The sequence below is a fragment of the Ascaphus truei genome, chromosome 1 (genome assembly GCF_040206685.1).
Source record: "Ascaphus truei isolate aAscTru1 chromosome 1, aAscTru1.hap1, whole genome shotgun sequence".
Taxonomy (NCBI): domain Eukaryota; kingdom Metazoa; phylum Chordata; class Amphibia; order Anura; family Ascaphidae; genus Ascaphus; species Ascaphus truei.
The window spans coordinates 263742023-263760507 of NC_134483.1; the positions used below are offsets into that span (position 1 = coordinate 263742023).

Consider the following 18485-nt stretch of genomic DNA (forward strand, 5'->3'; position numbering starts at 1 on the left):
TAAATATATTGGTTGAATTCGTGTCTCTATTGAATGCTAATGATTTGAACCTAAAATTGACATTTGAGTACAATGCAACTGAGATAACATTCTTGGACCTGAAAATTAGTAAGGACCCAGATGGTAATGTGCAAACCACGATCTTTAGAAAACAGACGGCTACTAACAGTCTTTTGGCGGCTACCAGCCACCACCCTCCATCTTTAGTCAAAAGCATCCCCATTGGGCAATATTTGCGACTACGCCGCAATTGCTCCACTTTGAGAGAATTTTACATAGAGGCCCAGGACCTGAAAGATCGGTTCTTAGATAGGGGATACCCAATGTCTACATTGAAACACGCATATCATCGCGCAAGAGATAGTGACAGAGCACAATTACTGGGTCCTAATATGAAATCACCTAATACACAGGTTCGTTGCATTGGAACCTATAACTATAGGTGGCATGAGATCAAGAAGATTTTCATGAAACATTGGTACATCTTAAGATCCGATGATGACCTTGTTAAAATTCTAAAAGACACTCCAAGCATCACTAGCAGGAGATCAGCTAATCTGCAGGACGGCCTTGTGCACAGTCACTTTAAACGCCCTATATCATCTACTTGGTTAACACCTCCACCAATGGGCATGCACAAGTGCAAGAACTGCAAAGCATGTCAATATATCAACCCTGCTAAATTCTTCTTGTCTCACGACAAATCAGTGACATTTGATATTAGACACCACATAAGTTGCAAAACCATCAATGTAATATATTTGATCAGTTGTGAGTGTGGCCTCAGATATGTTGGTAAAACCATCAGGGAGTTTAAAAAACGAGTACTTGAACATATAAACTCGGTCCACAATAAATTAGAAACACCAGTTGCACGCCATGTAAATAATATTCATCAGGGAGATATTAAGTGCCTATCTTTTATAGGCATTGACCACCTTAAAAACAATATACGTGGTGGTGATATAAATAACAGACTACTAAAACGTGAGGCAGAATGGATATATAAATTAAAAACTCTATACCCTCAAGGGTTAAATGAGGGTTTCACATATACTCCATTTATTTGATCATCTGTGGAGATTGACATCTTGTTCAACTATCCACAATATGTCTCATGCTGATATAAACTATAGACCTGTTATTTAGTGTCTCCCTACTTTACTGGCAAGCAAGCAAATACATCTTTGATCGTGGACCTAGTAAAGTTTAATATGCATTCAATTCAGTACATGTCTAAATACCTCCAGCCCACTATGATTAAGTTTTGCCATATATCACTGAACAGCTAATCAGTATCTGTTAATTTGGTATGGGCTCAACAAGTTTAATATATGCCCTCATACATGAGCCCATGTCCCATATGCTGGTGATTCTTTTAAACCTTTATTAGTTATTATTATTGCTGAAATTAGTGTGTACCCCTTTAACAACCGCTGTTCTAAACATACAGTTCCCTACTGATCAGTATAAGCGTTGAGTAAGCTTTCTATTGGCCCGCGGGTTGCTATGGCAACCCATGACGCTATATAAACACGCTTCTGAGATCAGCTGGTTATCACTCGCCCCTGAAGAATCTCCGTCAAGGAGGGAAACGCGTAGGGCGTTTTGGCGTGGTGACGTCAGCGCGAGGGAACTGAGAGAGACGGGTAGTATCAACATTTTGTGCTTGTGTTCTCTGCTGGTGCTCCTTTTAAATGCGATCGCGTCCAGGCCTCAACTGGTTCTACTCGCTCAGTGGTTTTTTGCTATAGCCTGTCTCTGTACTGTGATACATTGTGTTACTCTGTCCTGTAGCTAGCAGGGATTCAATTGCAATTAGTTGCGACTCAATGCATGTTCAATCTCACTACTGCTAGTCTGCCAGCATCTGCTACACACTGACACCTATTCATGTACCAATGGCTCTATGAAATGGTAAAAGGTTATGTGTGCAGGGATTTTTGCTAAAGACAATTATTCACAGTATTGATTATTTGTTGACGGCTTATTCAACAACCACAGTAATAATTTGTTTACTGCTTTAATACCCAGCAGAGTGTTTAGCATCAGCTTATTCTGGTCTTTTATTATTAATAGCTTGCCGTATATACTATCTGTGTAGAGTGATTGTTAAATGTCATTGGGCGCAGAATCAATCCACGTACCACCAACCTGTCATTGAGTTGCACATACAGTGATTATATCTACTAGTTTTAATATGGTAGATTATATCTATTAGCCATAACATTATATTTATTAAACTTAGGACTAGCACACTGATTTGGGCTATTTATCAATACAGGTTGGGTGCTCGGTACGCTATGCCACATGACACACAATACACATACACAGGGCAAGCACCTTTGAGCTTTCCCAGCTGAGTAACCCACTCTCCCATCAAGGCCTATTAGGTATCACTGCTTTTGATCTGTATTATTAGGCATCAGCATATCAGACTATATACCTTGGCCATCTATCGTCTCCTCATTCCCTCCCGCCACTGTACATTATATGTATTTATTATTATCACTTTTTGTTAAGAACTCATTTTATCCCCATTATCAATTAAATGTTAAGTTTTAAAAGCCTAGGAGTGCACTACGAAATGAGCTTCTAGTTGTTAAGTGGTAGCAATAAAGATGCCTTCACTTCTCAGCTGAAACCAAATTCTGTCTAGTGCAGCTCATTAGTTGCACCCACCGCCAATCTTGACGGCTCAGGCACCATCATATTATCATCACATTATTTGATTTAGTGAGCATTATATATATTTTTCTTTGGTTTTCGTCCTATAAGTAAGAGTGCCCATTCTGACAAAAACAACATGAAATGGTACTTACTATACATGTTCCAAATGCATAGCTTGTAAGTTTAGTTTGAATACAACAATGTTCAAATCGAACAACACATCGAAATAATACAAAATACAATCACTTATAAATTGTCATAGCAAATATGTCATATACAGTATTTGCTTGAAGCCTGGCGGAACCAGTAGGGTTTTACAAAGAAGATTAGGAGAACATATCTATAATATTAAAAATGGACTGGTGACTCGTATCAAACCACCGGGTTAAAGCATAATCAAAATACAATGCATCTCAAATACCAATAGAAGCAATAGAATTTCCAACAGCTTGATGGAGACGGGGTAACGGAAGTAATCACATTTCTAGAAGAAAATCCTATTGGATTTTCAAACTCAAAACCCTCATACCACAAGAGTTGAAAGTGGAGTTGGATTTGGCAGTTTTTCTTAGAGACTGGGTCACTTCCCCCAACATACACTGGCGACACACTTTATTTGAGCTCGGCTAGTCCCGCGAATTCGGGTATACTCGGGTGTATTGAGGTTTGTGACTGTTTTCTGCCTGAGTGCATTGCGTTATTTTCCCGGCAGGGATTGAAGCATTTTATTCCGGCTAGCTACAATACTGCAATGCCGTGTAAAAACACATGAGGGCGCTTGCGAGCTGTTCTCTTGAAGCCGTCCCCTATAGTGAATTGTAATGCAGTATATATACTGTATATATATATATACTGTATAACAACAGCCCCTATAACCCCTAACATACAGTACTGTACACATACAGTACTGTATATGCACATACTGGAAGCGAGATGTGTTTGCAGCAGAGAGAGATCCGCTGCTCTCTCTGCGCAAACAGCGACACATTAAAAATTATTTTAAATACATTTTTATTTATAGTGTAGATGTGCAGGGGGTCTCGGGAGCTGAACCGCGTTGGTTTCAGGTCTGGGAACCCCCTGCTCCCCGAGATACAGCCCCCTTTAGGGGGTGCCGGTATCCCTCTGCTTGGTTTAAAGGGCCCGACCACGTGATCGCGGCCTGTAAACCAAGCAGAGCAGAGGGATACCGGCACCCCCTAAAGGGGCCTGTATCTCGGGGAGCAGGGGGTCCCCAGACCTGAAACCAGTGCGATTCTGCTCTGGAGACCCTCTGCACATGTACAGTATAAATAAAACACATACAGTATATACAGTAAATAAACACTCGTTCTTTACCTTAGCGGCTATGTGCTATGGTAAAGAAGCAGCATTTCTGTATTTTTAATAATATTGTACAGTGAGCAGGGGGTTCCCTGAGCCAGAAATCTAAACTCAGGGGACCCCCTGCTCCTGCACAATATTATTAAAAGTACAGAAATGCTGCTTTATTGCCATAGCGTATAGCCGCTAAGGCAATGAAGGGGTTAAACCACCGTGCCCGCTTTTATGTGTGTAGTGGGGATGGGTGAGGGGGGTATTTGGCCCTTGGTGTGAGTTTAGAACTTGCGGGGGGGTTGCGGGTGCACTTAACCCCTTCACGACCGTAGCAGTTAATACCGCTACGGTCATGAAGGGGTTAAGCCCTCCCGCTACCCCCCCGCAAGCCCTAAACAAGCACCGTTGGGGCTAATACCCCATTCACCCACCCCCGCTACCCACAATAAAAAAAATACACACACACAGCAGCCGCCAAAAAATAAATAAATAAATCTAAATAAATAAATAAATAAATGACAATAAATACATTTGAAATACATTTTTATTGATAGTGTAGATGTGCAGGGGGTCTCCGGAGCTGAACCGCGTTGGTTTCAGGTCTGGGAACCCCCTGCTCCCCGAGATACAGCCCCCTTTAGGGGGTGCCGGTATCCCTCTGCTTGGTTTAAAGGGCCCGACCACGTGATCGCGGCCTGTAAAAATACATATTGTGAGACAACCTTCAAGACACATCTGAAGGCCCCCAGGTCAACAAGACTGGACATTTCATATGGTCAGATTTATTTATCTGCTGTTTAGTTTTAAAACACACATATCAATAAAAAATCATTCACTACCGTAGTGGCTATCTGCTATGTTAATGAAGCTGCATTAATATAATTTTTATTAATAGTTTGCAGGAGCAGGGGTCTCCTGGGGTGAACCACATTGATTTCAGCCTCAAGGACCCCTTGCTTCCTGAGATACAGGCCCAGATATTGGGTGCCGGTATCTCCTCCATTATTTAAGTGACCTGCATCATGTGATGCGGACTGTAAGTGACGTGTGCAGAGGTACACAATGGAGATCGTTTAAAGTGAAACAAAAATTAGGCTTTATTGTGCCTGTTCCTTTAACACAGCAAAACATGAAAATAAGCTAAACAAAAACCTACTCCGCTTTGGGAGAATATCTACACATGTAGTCCAGCCCACTCTAACTGGGTGGTTAGCTAAGCTATTTACCAGTCCCAAATATATAAACATATATACAGATATACAACAAAGAACAGCCTGATACTGACCTATATAAGTAAACAAACCTAAATCAGTAGGAGAATAAAACCCTATAATCACCCTATAATGTGTTTGTGTTGCAACCCTATCCTCTTCCTTATGCCATCTGAGTGCCGGTTTATGATTAGTTTGGCATCCTATTGCCATTTGGGTCCTAAGTGGGTGCTTTCATCATTACAGACACTTTTGTAGTTTTATTTGTCCTACTTATTATATCCCTGCAGAGTAGTTTTCTCTCCCATATTACTCCATGGGCAGTTAACTGTTTTTCTCTCCCAATCTCTGACCTACAGCGTTAGCTTCTTAGTCAGTGCAGGATCTCTGGTTTCCCTATGTTACTAAGACTGCTTGTTTTGATTTCTTGACCGGCCGGTCATTCAGGTAGGAGGGATTTGTATGCCTTTACCATCTGTTGGTATAGTGTTCCTATATTATTCATTATACCTCATGTTTTGGTCTTCACTACCAGGGATTTATTGTAATATGCCAGAGTACTTTCACTCTTGAGGGTTATGAGATTGTTTTAATTTTGTATTGTTGGTGACATGTTATGTAATAAACTTGTTTTATATTTTTTGTATACCTGTGTGCTTTACGTGGGATTTCTCTTTTCTTTTTTGTTTACATATATACAGATATATAACAGTCCCATAAAAAGTCTTATCTGTATCTTGTAGCTTTAGGGGAAGTCCTCTCTGCTCTCCTTGTGTGCTATAGCAATATCAGGATCCAGGTTTAGATATCTTCTCACCTTTCTCTTGCTGTCAGCCTGCAGTCTCTTTGCAGCTCAAGACATCTGTCATTCTTGGGTCAGTCCCAATTGTGAGACTCAGGAATCCTCTGTCTGTCTTTCCTGGGTCAGCTCCTTTGTGAGTTCAGGAATCCTCTCTTCCTGTCTCTCAGAACACGCTTTTTCTGACAGAGTTCTGATTAGGCAGGGGGGTGATTGATTGCAGGTGTGCAATTAACAGCACACTGCTGGATTAGAGGCAAGATTCTTAACAGGGATAAGTCCCTGTTACACGGACGATTTAAAAATGGCGGCGACACTGGCATCCGATGCCCCATACCAGGGTCTGTAACTCGGGAAGCAGGGGGTCCCTGAGTCAGAAATCAAAGCGGTTCAGCTCAGGAGACCCCATGCTCCCACACACTATTAAAAAAAAAAAACATTAAAGCAGCTTCATTACCTTAGCATCTAGCCGCTAAAGCAATGAAGGGGTTAAGGCCCAATAGCAGCTTTACCTTGCAATATATGCTACCCACCCACCCACTGTGCCCCCAACAACCCATATACCCCCCTAACATACATTAAAAAAAATTAAAAATGCATAGGAATGTTACTATAGGCCGGTGGGGGCCCTCGCATCGGATGAAATCCGGAAGTGATGTGCACCCATGAGGATGTGGTGGAGCCGAGACCGCTAACGAGATCAGGGGGGAGGCTCCATACCGCGGAGGGTTACTGAGAGGGACGGGGCGTCCAAACGGAGGCTGATGCGGTGAGCGGCATATGCCAATACACATCATAGTGTTACGTGCATTTTTCATTTTGCATTATTGTAACTACAAATTTCTATCTTCCTAATATTAAACTTTTTTATCTTGTTGATCTGTGCTATGGCTATTTGTCTTTTATACTGCTGAGGTTTATCTCTCCTGATATTCCTGTCTGAGGACATTTCCATTTGATGTACATCCTGACCTAGTTTAAAGATACAGTATTGCCACAGTTTTGGAGTTGCTTTAGAACTTTGACATCTTGTGATTACGCTGCACATAAGAGACAAGATTTGAAGTGTCACACCATACACATACTATCGTCTGCACTTAGATTTGTTTGTGTTGTTTTTCTCCTACATGTTCCCCCTGGACTGCACAAATACAATTCTCCTTTTGGGATCGGTGAAGGCAGGCCCTACCAGAGGATTTTTGAGTAGGGTGTGACAACTTTATATATCACACATATATTTTATATGCACATTTATTCGTCACATTATTTTATTGTATTCCCTTTTTTATCACTTTAAGAATAGTGAGCAATTTTTGTGTAAAAGCGCCTTTGAGATCACTTTCATGTACAGTATTAATATTTCTTTTGGTTCAGCCTTTAGCTGGTGCAAAAATCTGACGTACTTTTAAAGTACGATTCACTTATCACTGCTTAGTGAATCGTGCGGACTGGCAAAAAACGGCACGTTTGCCATTTTTTGCCTGATTGGTCGTATTTTTTTTCCACTTTTTTCTGGCAGAAAAAAATACTTTTTACGGCCAATAAAGCACTGTTATCACTGCTTAGTGAATCGCGCAGCAGGCAGCATAGGTCTTAAAAGCCATTTATCGTACTTAAAAGCAGTTATCACAGCTTAGTGAATCGTCCTCCATATGTTTCATATGATATGGGTTTACTTAATGTATATATTTGTGAACATTTAACATGATTTCAAGAAAAGCTACTTCAAGTGAAATAAATTGAAAATGGTTTCCACTGCAGGTTTACCATTACTGTACATGCGTAATTAGCCAGGCTTAAACTTTGTTATTAGTTTCTACAAAGATTCTGTGCGATTCTGTATTGGTGTTTCTCCTCACTTTTGTGGTTTAGAAATGTTCTTATACAGTAGGTTGCCGTGATTAAAAAATGGGGAAGAGAATTCAAATGTAGCTCTGACCTTAAAGGGTCAAACAATAGGCATTAGAACCATATTCAATAAAGGATTCATTAGGACATTTATAAGTTAAAGTAAACCTTACTTCTGAAAATACTGAACAGTATAATATTTTTAATCTTACCGTGAGTTAGTGGTGCTAAGAGCATCATGAAGAATAGCAGCTGAAGTGACCACATGGCTGTGAGGTATGGCATGGAGGTACCTCTGCAACGTTAGTTTTTCAAAGTGAAATGAAAGAGTAGTCCTTGTCTTGTCCAGGGTCTCCAATGTGGATTTCTGAGCTACTTCCAAACAGTAATTGCAAAACTACCAAACAATAAATGAAAAATAAGCAGCAAGGCCCCACGACCTATAAAAAGAAGAAAACAATTCAGGCATGAAACATCTATTAAGGTAAAAGTGAACTGATTCAACTGTATGCATCATTTTGCTATTTAAGAAATATGTACGTCCTACAGTATATGAATCTATATGCTAATGAGCCCTCTCCAGAATCTCAAAGTGGTGAACTGTAGTCAAAGTATTCTATGCAATTCCATTGCAAAATTGCCCTTCCTTTCATATTGTACCTTTTTGCTTTCCAGCTCATTAAGCATTAGGAAAAACACATTTATTTCATTTTCCTTGATCCCCTTGTTTTCTTAATATCTAATCTGACTGGAAAACGTGACTGGCTCTACATGAACAAACTATTATTTGGTGATCTTGAAATAATGAATGAGATAAGTGCTGTTTTACTTTTAAGTTTCCTAGACATAAAGCAGAAGTTGCAGAGTTTATAATGAGACATCAGTTTTCTTTATAAAAGCTTACATTGATTGATGGAGTTATCAGCTCTATTGAATGGTGGGGTACATTAACAATTTAAAAAAATCATCTTGTTGACATAGTTTACAAGGTAATGTCATTAGTTACACAAGTACATAGCAGTTGCCTAAGGCTAGGTCCCCAGTGGCTATGGTAGCGCACGCGCCAGATGCAAGGCACAGCCCTCTATGGGGCAAGCCCCAGTCGGTGTGTGTGCATGCACAAGCACGACCGTCTTGGCCAAAAGACAACATTTTTGTCTTTTGGCACGGCGACCAAGCATTGGCCACGTTACAGCGACGGTTCAACAAATTAGGGCAAACCAGCCATGTGACGTTATGGTCGTGCCCCTGCCATGCCTCCCCCTCCACCCCCCCGTCGGATCTCCTGATCTGCTCTGCTCAGTTAGATCCAGAAGGAAAGGGAAGTCCTGTGTATACTAGTGTATTCTAGCAGGGGTGGCTGAATTTGGGGAGTGTGCAGTGGGTTCATTAATTTTTAAAGTGTGTGGTAATTGAGGCCTGTAACTTTTTTTCCCCTTTCTCCTGCCTGAGGCAGAGTGGGTATGGATAGTTAATAGCTAACCTAACACACCTGCAGTGGGTGTGGTTAGTTGATTGCTAACCTAACACACCTGGTGGGTGTCCCTATTTAAACAGAGGCTTCTAGCTAATTCTGAGCTTGTGTGAGAAAAGATTTTCAATTGGTATCTTTACAATCTCTGGTGAGTAAAACCCGTCCCGGTTCTTCACAGTGAGTTGTTGCACTCGTCAATGCATCCCCTGCCCATAACATGGTCTCATTTGAAATAAATTATCAAAAAACAGATTACTTGGTTTCAACAAAGACCTTAAACTTTAGAAAGGCAGATTTTAAGGCAAAATCAAATTGAATAACTGATAGATATAAATATCCTCAGTATGGACTTAAAGTCCCAGGTGAAATAACATAGATGCTTAAGGATACAATATCCACTGAAAGACTAATGTCTGAAAGAAAATAAACATAATCCATAAAAGGACCATATATGTCCACAGAGAATGTCTCAGAGCCTAAAGTATAACAATGACATCCACTATTAAAATCCAAAAATAAAAAAACTTTAATAAACCATATATAACGCCGAAAAGCAAGTGACATAGAAATAAAACAATATATGTGATGTTAAAATACCCCTGTAGGGGAGCGGGTGGGAGAAGGGAGGCAACAAACACGGTAGGGAAATACACTATTAGCTATAATTTATAGTATATATGTCATAATATCCCTAATGTTGCTACCAAAGCTATTAAGCTCGGTGGGTATGAGTCAAGGTGAGCAAATATGCAGAAAAGGAGCCTGTGTAGGTAAGTATGCAATGATCTAATCATCAAATTACAGATATGTATATATAGTAGTCAGCCCTGGGGGAGTATAAGTGACTACAATCCCCAGTCAAAAGCTCCTGATGTGCCCAAAGAGGTAAGCAACATCAGTGGCAGACAAACAAGATTCATACAACCGTGCTCCTTAAGTTCCTGTGCTCCACCGGACTAAAGTAACTCGCAACAGATGCTGCTCAGCTCCACGAGGACTCCCGCTCTCGGACGCCCACGAGTGATGTCACACCCCGACGCGCGTTTTGTGTGATGCTTCACATTTCATCAAGGGGGAGGAGCTAATACTGTGGATGCCTCGATCACAGTTATATTTATGGCCAGAAGGGGGGCTTGGCTAGAATGCCCAATCAATGTGCACGCTGCTGCTGTGGGCTAATCTACCAGCTAGTGTGTGCATCAGGAAAAACAGAGAATACTAATTAAATAAATAAATGATGAGAGGTGCATGAAAATATGTGTATTGCCATGTCCGTGTGCACACTCTACACAGCAAAGGACTTCAGCACTCGGACATATGTATATATCCGCAGCAGGTACCATGTCTCCAGTATCTATAATTAAAGGCATACACACATATACATTGTGTGTGTGCAAATATATACAGAGGGAAATAAATATGTGTAATCACACATAATACTCACCATAAAACATATTAGATAGTAAACCATGGGCTGCAAAATGTGATATCCACTGATATTATAAAGTTTGGTGTATGACTGGACTACACTTTATGACCTGCCCCGTAGGACAAAATGGGTATTCTAGTTTTAGGCTATATTCCCATGGATTCCTTGTGGTGTAGGAATGTGCTAACCTAGGCGACCCGCCCCGAGGGACAAAACGGGTCTCTAAAATTAAGCTATATCCCTGGATCCCACTAATAGAACTAAAAACCCATATCACAGAGCAGCCCAATAGAACATTATGGTGAGTTTAAATGAACGAAGTGTAAATGAAGCCTTCGTTCAAACCATTAGGTGCAAGTGTTCCTAAAGTGTGAATCCACCTACACTCCCTCTGTAATAACTTGCGGTCCCAGTCACCCCGTCTCGGGCCCCACGGGACATGTTCTATGCCTATAAAGCTGAGGACATGGGTATTACCCCCGTGTTCGTTGTTCACATGCCTGGCAACAGGTGTGTCGCGATGGTTGCGTATTGATCCCAGATGTTTTAGAACCCTAATTTTAAGGGATCTATGGGTTTTTCCAATATATTATTTCTTACACGTACATGAAATTTGGTAAATTACACCTGTTGTCAGGCAGTTAATAAATGCTTTGATCTCAAAAGGGGATGTCCTACTTATATCCAACAATTCTTTAGTAACTGTCATTGATGCACACGCCTTACATCGGCCGCAGCTGTAACATCCTTTTGGTTTAGAGCCCAACTATGTTCGCTTAGTATTTTCCGTAAAATGACTTTGAACCTGATGATCCCTCAAATGACGAGGTCGTCTGCTCACCATATTGGGTGAGGACTTCAGGACCTTAGATAAATCACTATCTTTGGTTAGAATATGCCAATGTTTTTGAAGGCTCTGGCGTATAAGTCCCATTGTTCATTAAAAGTGCTGATGAATCTAATGGTCTTCTCTACAGGAATATCAGTCTCTTGTTTTTGTGTGAGAAGATGAGGTCTGCGTGTATGGAGTGCATTTTGATAGGCTCGTTTCATTGTACCTTTACTGTGTCCTCGTGCCAGAAAACGATTTGTCATATCTGCTGATTGTGACTTAAACTCATGAATGCTGGAATGCGTAGAAATTGGCCTCTAGCTATATTATTGATCATATGTAACAGATGATGCCTAGTAGCCATAAGTAGGCTATTCGTAAAAGTTGGTTTTCGAAAGATCGTGCATTCCAATCGCCCATCATCACTTTTTGTTATTGTTAAGTCAAGAAAATCAGCTTTCTGGTTACCACAGTGGTACGTAAGTGTCAAGTTGATGTCATTAATGTTGAGCCTATCAATAAAATCTTTTAGCTGGTTTTCTGTCCCATTTCATAATAACAAGACGTCATCTATATATCTCGCCCAAAGGAGGATCTTATCTGTAAATGCCTCATTATCTTCCATGAACACCACTGCTTCCTCCCACCAGCCCAGATATAAATTGGCGTAGGTGGGAGCGCAAGTGGTGCCCATGGCTGTGCCCTGTACCTGATGGTACATTTTGTTGTTAAAGGTAAATAAATTCTTGGTTAGTACAAAATCCAAGAGTTGAATCATGAAGGCATTATGGGTATGAGAATGAGTATCTTGAGCCTGTAGAAAATGTAAGACCGCCTGAAGGCCCACCTGGTCCATCTCAGGCTCTAACTCCAACCCCCTGGATATCACCTGTGGTGTCCCGCAAGGCTCTGTTCTGGGGCCCCTACTCTTCTCAGTGTTCATTAATGATCTTCCCACAACTTGAAGGAAGCCTCAATACACATGTATGCAGACGACACAATCCTATATGCACACAGCCATAGCCTCTCTGACCTTCAACACATACTTCAGTCTGACGTTTTGACACTTGAAAACTGAATTTCCCAAAACAAACTGTTTTTAAACACTGACAAGACTGTAACAATGGTATTTGGGACCAAGGCTAAATTTTTAAAGCTTCCAATGACTGAGCTCCAGATCAGAACCAACGCTAACACCACCCTAACCCCTGTCACTAGTTTTAAATACCTGGGCTTATGGTTTGACTCCCACTTAACATTCAGGATGCACATTGATACCCTGACAACCAAGACCTATGCCAAACTAGGGGTACTTTACAGGAACAAATCCTCCCTAAGTCTCCTGGTCAGAAAGTGTATCGCACAGCAGATGCTAATGCCAATTATTGACTATGGAGACATAGTATATGGCTCGGCACCTCAAACCCACCTTAGCAAACTTGACACCCTCTACAATTCAATTTGTCATTTTGTTCTCCAATGCAACTACAACACACATCACTGCGAAATGCTCAAAGAACTAGATTGGTCATCACTAGAGTCTAGGCGCAAATTTCACCTTTCCTGTCTTGCCTTTAAATTCTTCATGGGCAAGCTACCCAGCTATCTGAACAAGCTCCTCACCCCTACCACATGCAGCACTTATCACCTGAGATCAGACTCCAAAAGACTGTTCATGGTCCCAAGGCTCAACAAAGTATCCGGACGTTCCTCCTTCTCCTACCGTGCACCCCAAAACTGCAACAACCTACCAGAGACTCTCACATCCACCACCAGTTTAAGTTCTTTCAAATCTAAGGCTGTCTCACATTTTAATCTGGTCTGTAACTGTTTCATACGCCCATAATATATATTTTCTTTAACTGTGCATGCAATGTCTTGTATATAATGTATACCCTGTTCATTTATGTAACTGTATTTGTAACCATGTATTATTTGTTTTACTCTGTGCCCAGGACATACTTGAAAACGAGAGGTAATTCTCAATGTATTACTTCCTGGTAAAATATTTTATAAATAAATAAATAAATAATGGTGCAAGATGCTTGTGTATAACCCTTCAACGTCGATGGTAACTAGGAACATATGCTGTTCCACAAATACACCCTCTAGTCTTGAGAGAACATCTTTGGTGTCCCTCAAGTAGGAGGGAAGGGAGCCGACAAATGTTCTTAGGAAACGGTCTAAATAGACACTTGCGTTAGATGTTATGTTGTTAATCCCAGACACTATAGGCCTTCCAGGTGGTGGGTCTTTGTTTTTATGAACCTTGGGTAGGTAGTAAAATGTAGCCAGAGTTGGATGTTTAATGAACATGAAATTATATTCATTTTTACATATCACCTTATTTTCAAGTCCATCTTTCAAGATCTGTACAATTTCGTCTTGGAGCTCTTTTGTCGGGTCATTTGAAAGAATTTTATAACATTTGGTGTCTGACAGGAGACGTAATCCCGCTTTGATATATGCCTCTTTTTGCAGTACTACCACATTGCCCCCCTTATCGGAGGGTTTAATGACGATACTGTCGTCATTTTCTAGATCATTTAGAGCCATGGCTTCCCTATAGCTAAGATTATGTTTCTGTGCTCCTGGTGTCATGGCCATGATGTCATCAGAGACCAATTGTGTAAACACATCTACATTTGTACATGATTCTATGGGGGTGTAAACGTGGTTTTACCTCTTAAGTTGGTGAAGGGGCCCTGTCCTGGGGGTCTTTCATTCTCCTCTAACAATTCTTCCATGGACTTGAGAAAGGTAAGTTCATGATCGCTCAGACTTTCTTGTGATGTGTCTGGATTTGACATACGTTGGCGACGCTTGAAAAAATTATGTAAACATAATTTTCGGGAAAATAAATGCAAATCTTTAACACATTCAAATTTGTCCAGTCTATTCATAGGGCAAAATGTAAGTCCCTTTGACAATACTGATATATGGTCGGAGTTCAGCAATTTCTTTGACAAATTAATTATTTGTGACGAGATCCCTGTGCTTTCTTTAGTTGTTTCTTTCACATTTTGTCGACATACCCCCATTTGTTTCTGGCCCTTAGCTGATCTACCCGAAACCCTTCTCGTCTTTCTGGGCCTGGGACATCACAATTGAGGCCCATACGTTCTAAAAAAGACATAGTGGAAAGAGAGGGGATGGGGGTGGATGTTGGGGGTGGATGTTGGGAAGGTGTGTTTTCCTTCGCACTTTGTTCTATATCAGGATCTATGTCACTAATTATGCCTTCCCACTCAGTAGAGGATTCACCGTTCTTATTGTAGTTTTTGCCCTTAAACCGACCAAGTTTATATCTGAATATTTTTTTGTCTCTAAAGTCAATGAAGTCTCTAATGAACTTACGTTGCTTTCTCTCGGTGATATCTGTAGTTAGTTTATCCATGTTCATTTTAAGTCTTTTTTCTAATGCTTCAAAGTCTGGTTTTATCTGCCAAGTATCTACATCCTTCAAAAGGGTGTGTATTTCTAAATTTAACAGCTTCAAGTTTTTTATTCTCATGTTTGATCATTAAATGTATCAAATTACAGGAACATGTAAGTAAGATACTTTCCCAGGCATTAATAAATTCCTCATCACTAATCTGGTGAGAGGGAGGGAGGTAAACTCGTAAACCCCTAGGAACCAAATCTGATTTGAGGTAATTTTCCAGACTTTCAATTTCCCACCAAATTTTGGTTTGGTAACTGAAGGTTTTATATAGGTCTGAAAAATACTTATTAATGTCCTCCGGTACCTTATCACTATTGGTGGTAGTGACGTGAGCGAACAAATTGGAAGCCTGTTGTTTCCAGGCGGAAATGTCAGGTTTATTAGCCAAAAAAACTGCCATGTCATGTGCTGTGCGTAATGTGAACAACTAGACAATAGTAAACACAATATTAAATCTCCAAATAGAATGCACCTCTGGGAGCCTAATAAATGGCCATAAGCATAATGTGAAAAACAAAAGAATGGGACGTCATTCAAACCATAATATCAAATAATGTAAAGAAAGCCTGGTGCACGGGGAAAAGGCAATAATGTAACGAAAAAAAGTGACAGAGGTCACAGTAGTCCCCTATTAATTACACTCAAGGCAAAATCAAATTATGTAATTTGGTCAATAAATAAATAAATTTGGTCAAAAAAGGTTGGACATCTTTTTAGAAAGGAAAGGTATACAGGGATATACCAAATAAGTAAACATGGGATCTAGAGATTTATCAGATTGCCAATTTTTGGACTCAGGAAGGAATTTATTGTTCCCCTTAATGGGTTTTTTGCCTTCCTCTAGATCAATAAGTAAGTATAGATATAGGATAAAGTATCTGTTGTCTAAATTTAGCATAGGTTGAACTTGATGGACGTACATCTTTTTTCAACCTCATCTACTATGTAACTATGTATGTATGTAGCTCTGAAAGCTCAGGCGTAGACCACAGGTTGCGGCTGAAATGGGTGCATGCGCCGCCAGGCACTCCGGCGCGTGTGCAGCCATGACCACTGGGGACATAGCCTAATAAAGGTACCCTCCACTTGCACGGAGTTCTCTAATACAATAAAATGTTACATTTTGATGGAACGTTATTCGAAGCCCCCAGGAATCTTATATAGATCAACATGAATGCCACTTTACTACTTGGAATATATCAGGACAAGCATAATGTTTTACTTTAAAGAATCTGAAACAGAAACCGTGTTGCTACCTACAGTGATTTATAAATGTTCTTATGCTGTAACACACTATGGAAAATATTCTCATAGTGGATGTCACGGGAGACCAGGTTTATTGTACACATTTCACGTGCAGGAAATGCGTTGTATCTATTGGTGCAGCAGCAGCACTGGCACACAGACAAAGTTTACAAGCAACACAATAGGAGTTTAGCCGTTGCAGCAGTTTTACTGCCTGAGGGAGAACCGAGGATAAACAGCCAAGCAGGTTACCTCAGTGCCCGAGAGGAACTAATGGGACACAGTGAAGGGAGCAGGGAGCAGAGACCCCTGTGGACAAGAAGGGGCAGCTGTGTGACCCATCAAGGCCAGACCACCATGATAGACACCAACAAGAGCCCAGGACTCAGTGGGCACAGAGGCACTGAAGGTGGCAGAAAGCATAGTGGCAACAAAGGTTCTCTGGCATCCAGGCTTACAAGGACTCCATCTGCAGGCATCCTGAAATTAACAACACTTATGTGAGAGATTTTTAAAACTATTTTGTTTCAATAAATTGCATTTAACTTTTATCTATGTCTGTGCCCCATATGTTGTTTCTTTGTATTTGGAGGTATTGTACACTGGCGACACACTTTATTCGAGCTCGGCTAGTCCCACGAATTCGGGTATACCCGGGTGTTTTGAGGTTTGTGACTGTTTTCTGCCCGAGTGCATTGAGTTATTTTCCGGCAGGGATTGAAGCATTTTATTCCCGCTGGCTGCAATACTGCACAGTACATATATATATACTGCATTACAATTCATGAATTTATGCCATCTGGTAGACACGTGAAGCATTGCAGCCTATTAAATCCTAATCATTATCATTTAACAGATCAGCCGCCCATCAGCCAGGCATGAACCCAGGCTGGGAAGGCAAATGCAACGGGGCTTGCCAGAGGTTAGGAGCTGCGCATTCCAGGTATCTGCCAGGTACATACCGGGTATTTGCTCGAATAAAGTGTGTCGGTGCAGTACACCTTACCAGGATCATTCATTGATAAAAACAAGATAATGAAATACATCGTAGTTTAGTCACAGAAATAGGCGTACACACAGTGAAACACAAAATACAGATGAAAAGCACACTTACTGGGGGTTGAAAACTAGACTGTTCTAGGTGCAGGGAACTCTAAATAAGAGTTTTACCCTGACTGGGACTTCCCGAAATCCTCTGGTTCCCAAATCGGCGAGAAGTTCCACACGCCACCGCTCCCTTCTCTTCTGAGAACGTGGACTCTTTTTGACCGGGGGATAGTACTAAAACTCCTGGAACCAACATCGGCTTGCAGTTCCAGCTATGACCGCTACGTTCCTTTATTAGAACATGGGTGCTAAAAACGGGACTTTTCGTGCAGGTTTCTCAGGTTGAAAACTGAAGCCGATGCTCTGCTATTCACTCAAGAGCATCTTTGAAAAGCCGGCCCGTACTTCTGGTGCTGAGAATCTCAAACCTGATTGGCTCAGTGGGTTCTTATAGTATTTTGAGCTCCATTCACAAAATACTACAGCCAATCAGCACGTGGGAACTTTCTCAGCAGCCAATCAGAGCCAAGCCGGTCTAGAGAGCCGGGTCAGTGGTAAATCTGCAATTGCCAAGGGACATGCGCAAAAATTGCAACCTCTGTCCCTGGCTATCTCATGCCACCCGCTGGGTCAGGCACCTCCTAGTCTGGCAGAACAAATGGCATCCTGGACGACCGACATTGTTTCCAGGACGTGGGTACTTGAGCCCTTCCCTGCTACCCAAATGGCTTTCACACCACTGGCATCCTCTGGCTACTTTGAACTCCGATGTCCACTAGACTTACTGGCACCAACTTGGTAGCCCTCACAGTCTATGTGGGCACCAGTTCCAAAAGTCCCAGATCATATACAGTGCACAACAGTACATACCAGCACTATTACAGTATTAAATAAAATACACTTTTAATACTTGTCTAAGTTTCTGGGTATGGGGAATAGAATAGAAAGCTGCACTTTTATTTCTACTAGCCTTTATTACCCACACACTATCTTTAGACTGAGACTAGACTCAGAGTCCTCTCACAACTTAATCTACACTTGGAGCACCCATGAACCCCGATATAAGTTCTGGGCTACCTGGGCATTAACTGGGTATCCCCCTTAACACTTTACATCCCTTTTGCCCAATTTATCTTTCTGGGCAATGCTGAAGCAGGGAACCCTAGCG

General features: G+C 41.2%; 1 protein-coding gene across 16 annotated transcripts in view; it reads right to left on the minus strand.

Moving 5' to 3' along the window:
- ADGRL3 (adhesion G protein-coupled receptor L3) overlaps positions 1-18485 on the minus strand; it is a 2053745-nt gene that overhangs the window by 1331149 nt on the left and 704111 nt on the right. For all 16 annotated transcript variants that reach the window (XM_075603418.1, XM_075603394.1, XM_075603400.1 and 13 more), the window contains one exon: positions 8058-8285. Coding sequence is in view for 1 of the 16 variants with exons in the window: in XM_075603447.1 (XP_075459562.1) it covers positions 8058-8130 (73 nt within the window). In the remaining 15 variants the exon portion in view is untranslated. The remainder of the gene's footprint in view (positions 1-8057; positions 8286-18485) is intronic.